At 37.6% G+C, this 7,361-nt stretch overlaps 1 protein-coding gene across 3 annotated transcripts; it reads left to right on the forward strand.

The window, feature by feature from the left end:
* Nucleotides 1,723–7,142, forward strand: LOC109232396. Of its 3 annotated transcripts, XM_019398146.1 has the most exons (5): nucleotides 1,723–1,808; nucleotides 2,050–2,203; nucleotides 3,323–3,390; nucleotides 3,529–3,664; nucleotides 6,831–7,142. In XM_019398146.1, the coding sequence occupies exons 2-5, from the start codon at nucleotides 2,062–2,064 to the stop codon at nucleotides 6,905–6,907; spliced, it is 423 nt and encodes a 140-aa protein (XP_019253691.1). In that variant the 5' UTR covers nucleotides 1,723–1,808; nucleotides 2,050–2,061; the 3' UTR covers nucleotides 6,908–7,142. The 3 variants fall into 3 exon arrangements, with proteins under 3 accessions (XP_019253691.1, XP_019253690.1, XP_019253689.1); XM_019398145.1 differs by lacking the exon at nucleotides 1,723–1,808 and having other exon boundaries at nucleotides 1,866–2,203; XM_019398144.1 differs by lacking the exons at nucleotides 1,723–1,808; nucleotides 2,050–2,203 and adding an exon at nucleotides 2,263–3,186.

Raw genomic sequence — 7,361 nt, forward strand, 5'->3', positions numbered from 1 at the left:
ATCGACCTGGAACCGATGCAGGCTTATCGATTTTGAAATTGGAAGATAGCTCGCATGGCCCGGGAACACATTCCTCGATACGAGGTGGCACCGTGGTTCTACCTCTGGCCGGCCGTGATGATGAGGAGGCTTTTTCTTTCTGAGGAACGGTTTTAGATGTTTTGGCCATTACCGTTAAAGAGTTCAAGAGAAGAGAAGAAGTTGGTGCTGTAACAAGAACAAGTTAAAGAAAGGATGAACTCAGGAAAGATGAAGAAGCTAATGAGGTTTGAGAAAGATTTGAGAAGTAAAGAGTGTAAAGGTTGTGAGATTGATCTATTTATAGTGGTCACTTTAACGGTTTGGGGAAGCCAATGGCCGACTGTCAGCCGCCTTCAATTAATGGCATTGGGAACTATGCAGACGCAACCTTTCAATCACTTCAGTCGCTAACGTCACGAGATTGACATCATGATCGAGGCATCGGAGGATCGAGGATCAAATCATTTCTTATCATCTTACTCTAAGAAACGCGGGGACTATCTGTATACGGTCGAAATCAGGTATGCCCGATTTTATGGGCTCGAAGAGTCACCTCAAGCCCGAGTTCAAGATGGATCGAGTTCGAGCTCGATGGACCAAGCTCGAAACCAATGACATAATATAAGGCTCGAAGATCGAAGTACGCAATGAATACCGAAGCCGAGCCCGACCGACCCCAAGATGACGCCTTTATGGGTTTGAAACAGAAAGAGCAAGATTCCCGCCACGTCCCCAAGATCATGGCGTAAATTTCTGAATAGATTTGTACGAGTTAGTACAAATCCGTACTAGGCGGTTAGACAGATGTCCCAATAAGATTCCTTACTGTAAATAGAAATGTGCCATATTTAGGGTTTCCGTATTATATAAAGGCGACCCCAATCATTTGTAACCATCATCAATCATTAGCAAAGAATATACTCTCTTACTTTATTGCTCATATTTCATCAGAATTGTCTCTTATCTTCATAGTCTTTATTTTACTGTTCTTGTTGACCAACCTCGACGCCATCACAGCTCGAGATCGAGACTTACTTAAATACTGGTTTGATTCACCTTACTTCTTTCATTTATACTTCAGATTTCTTGGTTATTAATTAGTATTGAATTAAATCACGTATTTTTAAAACCATAAACAAGTTTAGTTGTTACTCGTATTTTCGAGGTAAACATTTCGAACCATTGCACGGTGAAATTAAATAGAAAATTTCGATCCACTTTAATGATAACCCAATGACAGTCATGACTGAATAAAGGGTAATCCTTTGGTACAAATCTGTTGCAAAGCCAAGATTTGTAAAAGGTACAGCAAAATTCCTTCCGAACGTTTGAGAAAAATCCTTTTCACTTATAGTTGTGTCCTTTCATTATTGAGTTTATTTTTTTATTGGTATATATAGATATGGATTATATATTAATTTTAAACAACTTTATTTGGAAAGTGTCTTTTATTTATAGTTGTGTCTTTTCATAATTTAACTAATTTTTTAAAGTTAAAATTGGTGAAAAGATATTTTAATCTTTTAATATTTAGAGTTGATGTTCCCACTTTTAAAATAGTATAGATAAATATACATAACATCTTTCTCGTGTTTCGTTGAGATTCAACCGAATGTCACATCTCACATTATACTTGAAAAACAAATCTAAAACATTACACTGAGATATGGTCCCATTGCACTTATGTCTAGCAACAAATGAACTCCTTCCCTTCCAAGATAAAAACCAACCTTTAATTGCTAAATTACTTCACCTTGCCCTTCCCCCTCTAGGCTCCAGTCCAACAGGTTTTTTCTAGATATTTTTTTTTCTTAAACAGTTTTTTTTTTTTATTTTTTTTTTATTACGGCGAATTTAATTAAGCAGCTCAGTTTTCAACACAATAATTCCCTTCTAAAGAATTTCAAAAGATCTATTTTCTCTAAATGTCCTTTCACAAAGTTTAAGATCCCAAATTAGTAATTTCCAATTATAGAAACTTTCATTCAGAAAACACAGATTGTTGAATCAAGAACCTTCCTTTTTCAGCTGGGTGTTGAAATGGAGGTGATACAACATAGGTGGAGGTTAAGGTGGTCATTCAAGAATGCTACAATTGTTGTCACTTTGTTCAATTTGATTGCTTCCCTTTTTCTACTTCACAGTTTTTTCTCTTCTTCATCTTCCAGCAAACCATCTTCAGGTTCCCTTCTCTTCTTACCTTTTCCTTCAACTTTTCTTCATTTTCAGCTCCAACAATTCTTGCCCTTCTAAAAAAAAGAAATTGTGCTTTCTCTATTTGATATTTATGGGTTTTGCTAGTTGATCAAGAACTGTTAAAATGGTTACTTTTGATTTAGGGTTGTTGCATTTGGTGATCTAAATTTTCACCTTTATTCCATTATTTGTATAACTTAAGAGTATATGAGGCTAAAAAGTTACTGCCTTTCTTTTGTATTCCCTTTAATGGAAGCAATTTAGTGGGATTTCTTGCTTAAATAGCGCAAAAAAGGTTTCTTGTAAGTTGCCATCTGACCCTTTTTGAGTTTCTGTAATTCTTTTGAAAGTACCCTAAACTGATCCTAAATTTATGGGATTTTTGGAGGTCAAATTGGGAGATTACTTGGTAAGCCTTGTCAGTTGCATTGGGTTTCTGATTGCACCATTTTCTGATTTGATGGGGACAAAAAAAATATCCAATTTTTGTATAAGCTGTTTTAAAGCAATACTTCCTCCGTTTTAATTTGTCTAGCCATGTTTGACTGAGCTTGGAGTTTAAGAAAGAAAAAGAGACTTTTGAGACTTGTGGTCTTTCACATGCCATGAGATTTGCAACAATTTAAAAGCACGCGATTAAAAGTAAAATGAGAAGTTTGAAGTTGAAGTGTTTTAAAAAATAGAAAGGTAACAATTCTTTTTGGAACAGAAAAATAGTGCCACTTAAAATGGAACAGAGGGAGGGAGTAGACTGCATCATGATTCATGAATAGTAGGACGCCTTATGATTTATGAATGAGCATGATGTGGTGTACTTGGGTGGTAGAGCTAAGCAATGGGGTAAAACATTCAGCTCCTGCCAAGTGGAGTGGCTTGAAGGCAAAAGCCATCTAATCTCGTCCAGAATTGCATGGTCTGAGTCTTACTGGAGGAGTTTTCCTCGTTTCCTCCCATGTGTGAAAATAAAAGGTGGAGTTGTGGATCACCAGTTTTGCTCTTAAATGTTGTTCTAGGATGTTTCATTTTCTTGTCAAATAACTGTCACTACTCCTAATCTAATTCTGGTAAGAGAATGACTAATATGGCATTTCTCTGTTGACTGAAGTTGAAAGGTATGTAAAGGAAGCAGATGAGATCCGCCGTGCTATGCTGCCTGTGGAGCTAATTAAAAGAGTGAGTACTGTCTCACTTCGGTTTTCCTTGTTCTGCTATAGCTGAATAATTAGGATGCTGTGCATCGATAGTACTAGTAGTGTCTTGTTTTCTATTTCGTGAGGCTTGTGGAGAATATAAAATCTTCTATCGTGATAGGTGAAGGAAATACAGAAAGAAGGATATGTCGAACCAGATCCTGTCCAACAGAAGGATGCAAAACAGACTGCTGCAGTAGACCTCATATCTAGACTGAACAATTATCGCTCATATTCTGATTCAGGCAGCGTGAAAGGTAATTTTCAATAACTCTTTGGGCAACATTGTCTTAGCTTAAGACACAAAAGGACCTCTATAACACTTTGCCATAGGGTTAGTCCGTCAATACTGTTTTCTGCAGCTCTTGGAATCAGTAAAGGAAAAATTTGTGCTGAATTAAATGGCATAGCAAGCTTCAGTCAATCGTATATCTCTTACGATCAAACTTACCATTAATCAGTCATTTGACTTCCTTGAATTGCCTGTGTAGTTCATTTGCTTCCTTCTGAATCCAGTTAATGAATTGAGGCAATATGAAGGACAATTTAATGTCACACATCAACTTCTGTTTTTTATCTTGTTGTTATTCCTACTTGTTGCCACCTTTTTCTCTTCTCTTTTTTCATCCGTTCTTCAGCTGAGGGTCTATCGGAAACAGCCTCTCTGCCCTTCCACGGTAGGGGTAAGGCTGCGTACATCTTACCCTCCCCAAACCCCACTTGTGGGAAACTACTGGGCTTCTTCTTGTTGGTGTTTACGTTAGGTCTTGGAAAAGTAGTTTTAATCAGATTACCTCACATATTATAGGACCCTTGTGCGGTTTTCTACTAAAGCACTAGATCTAAGACAGTATCCAGAAGTAGTAGATCGTACCTAGTTCGGGTCAAAATATCCAACAATTTGTGAGTGTCCTTCGTCTTCATATAATAGTTCTTTTGTCTTGGGGCTCTCGCGACATACCTGAGAATGTGGATCACTGCGTCTCAGTATATGGAGTTTGAAGTAAATGACTGACTACACTTTCCGTAAGTGATTTATCTTATCACGTCATTGTGAAACAATTCAGTATATCAACCAGTTCCTGATATAAACCGGGGTCTTCCTATGGCTTGGCTTCCCCTGGATTTGTTTCCTCTAGTAAGTCCAAAATGTACTTCCGTTGTAAGGTGACAATTATCTTGGACTATGCTACCTCAGTTCCCTAAGGTAATTAATTTAGTCTTTTCCAGATCCTTGGTCTCAAGGTGGTTAAACAAATACTGTTTGAAGAAAGAAACAAAATGACTGGCTTCACTTCGAGTCATCCTAAACTGTTGAACTCAGTGTTAAAAATAGCGTGAAGCGAGGAAAAACGACAACCCCCATTTCACGAAAAGCGAGAAGCGAGAAGCGAAGCGCCCGCTTTTTTGAAGTGAAGCGGAATTTTAAAAAAAAATTAAAATAAATATGGCATAGACAACACATGTAATTGTAAGAAAGGCAATAAGAACTAAGAATAAAAAATATATAATTTGGCAGAAATTGGGCAGAATCTGGGCCGAAATTTTCTGGAAAAAATTCGCCAGCACTTCGGCGCTTTTTGGACGTTTAGAAAGAAAAAGAAAAAGAAAAAGAAAAAGAAAAAGAAAAAGAAGAAGAAGAAGAATGGAAATAAAAACATACCTGTTGAAACTTGAAAGCTGTTGTTGACTTGTTTAATGTTGAAGAAGAAGAAGAAGAAGAACCCTAGTTTGCTTGAACAAATCGTTGCTTCATGTGAGGAAGAAATCGTTGGTTTTTTGAGGAAGAAAGGGCTGGTTTAAAACCCTAGGTTGCTGCTGAAGAATGAATAAAACAGAAGACTCACTCGATTTGGGTCTTTTAATTGAAAAAGACTCGTTTGGGCTGTTTATTACAAGAAGCGATCGCTTCTTCCGCTTCTTCCGCTTTTCCCGCTTCTCGCTTTTTTGGTAGAAGCGACCGCTTTTCTGTACCTGAGTCGCTTTTAGTACAGGTAGCGACACACCCGGCGCTCCGCTTCGCTTCTCGCTTAAAGCGAGGAAGCGGTCGCTTTTTTGAACACTGGTTGAACTAGACCACATAACTGAACCTTCCAAGCTATACGTACCAGGATTATTTCAAACCATATAGTGACCATCTAAGACAGACATACCGAGCCTGACCCTAAGCAACAAACTCTAGTCGTTGCTCCATATATACTTCCTCAGCAAGTTCTCCATACACAAACACTTTGTTAATATACAGCTGACCAAGCGATCAGTGATGCATGTTGTTACTTGTTAGCAACCGTAGAGAATGTGTCAGTCTAATCAAGATTATAGATTTAAATGTACCTGTTGGCAATAGGCATGCCTTCAGCCAATCAAGTTTTCCATCAGGATCCACATTTATAGAATAAGGAGAGCAATCATTTTCTCTATGGTGATATCTCGTTTCTACTCTACTTATCTTAGATGTTCCGATGTTTCAGTAATTATCTTTTTCTTACAGTAACATTAGACAACGTTGATAGAAATCATAAGATACAATGATAGTTCAGGAAGTTATAAATTTGATGTAAATATGAGGAGAACAATGACTTTTACGTGTGACAGTGGATGGAGTGGTATTATCTGCTAATGTCGGACAGATGAGGGTTAAAAGACGAGTAATCAGGAGTTGACAGCATAAGTGCATCATGTGAAGAATTATCATCGGTGTAAGTAGGAGGATGAGAGTGATGCAAGTAGACTTGGAGTGAAGGACTGACTTGTGATCTTGGAAATATAGGAATTAGTAATTTGCCTTATCCAGTATCCTAAAAAGACACACTAAGAAGAATAAGGAAAGAATGATTGAGAGAATTGTTAAGTTGATTATTCCCTCAAGTTCGATTGGCAGTTCCCGGTGTTGTCAAAGGCGCGCCTAAACCCTGAAGCGAGGTGCGAAACATGTTGAGCGCTTCGCCTTGCTAGACGGGCGCTTCAGTGTCGTCGTCAATGCTCTAAGGCATACTTTTTGCCAGTAAGCGTAATCCTGAAGAGGCGACACCAAACAACTAATATTTCACTTTTTCGTATTTTTTTTTCAATTTCTTTCTCAATATATTTGTTATTCATGTTTGTAAGTGCTAGTCTTTGACTATACATACATATTTGTATTTTTTTTCTATTTGTGCCTTTCTTCGTTAAAGCCTACGTCTTATTTGCGCTTTGCACTTAAAGTCCCAATGGACCTTAGTTTTTTTGCGCTTTTTGCCATGATAGTACTGGCAGTTCCTAAATTAGATGTTAAGAATTCTAACTCTACTGTTAGGAGCATTAAAAGACCACATCTTTATCCCTCGAAGATGGTACACAGTTAAAATCATGATTTTGTATGATCATTTGTTAAACATGTTCCTTCAACAATTAAACTTTTCTTCATTTACTGCAACTGTACAGTTTTGGAAGAATGGCGTAAGCGAAAGATGGAAAGAGCCAGACAACGTGAACTTGAAAAGAATGGAACCACCATTTAACAGTCATAAATCTTTGATGGGGTTAAAAACATGGGGTCATTTGATCGTTACAGCTCGTATTATCAGGCCAGTCTGACAGTGTATGTATGCTATCATTGATTTGTAATTTTGTATATTGTCCTGTATCCAGATCTGCATCACTCAACAATCTTATGCTAACATGTAAAGTTTCTCCCTGTATTATGATCTCCTAGACTTGGAATTTGGATAGTGTGGATGTTTCTCTTTTGCTAAATTATGTCAGCGCAACGCAATTGCTCTGAGGGGATGCTCTCAGCTCTTGCTTTAACTTTGACTTCACCAACACAATGGAAGTCAATGCTATAGTTGTCCTAACGTGAAAAAACTGTATGTTCAGTTCTCTAATGCTAATGATAGGTAGTCGAGGATTCCTCCTAGTTGTCCCAGTAGTATTAGTAATATTCTTATAGCCTTCCACCCCTGTGGAGGACAA

The sequence above is a fragment of the Nicotiana attenuata genome, chromosome 9 (assembly GCF_001879085.1).
Source record: "Nicotiana attenuata strain UT chromosome 9, NIATTr2, whole genome shotgun sequence".
Classification (NCBI taxonomy): domain Eukaryota; kingdom Viridiplantae; phylum Streptophyta; class Magnoliopsida; order Solanales; family Solanaceae; genus Nicotiana; species Nicotiana attenuata.

What these genes read in the sequence shown, in the direction of transcription:
- LOC109232396 (XM_019398144.1), top strand. Translation starts at nt 3,009, where the DNA reads ATGAATGAGCATGATGTGGTGTACTTGGGTGGTAGAGCTAAGCAATGG. An exon ending in CCCATGTGTGAAAATAAAAG is followed by an intron (nt 3,187 to 3,322) that starts GTGGAGTTGTGG and finishes TGTTGACTGAAG; the next exon opens with TTGAAAGGTATGTAAAGGAA. An exon ending in TGATTCAGGCAGCGTGAAAG is followed by an intron (nt 3,665 to 6,830) that starts GTAATTTTCAAT and finishes GCAACTGTACAG; the next exon opens with TTTTGGAAGAATGGCGTAAG.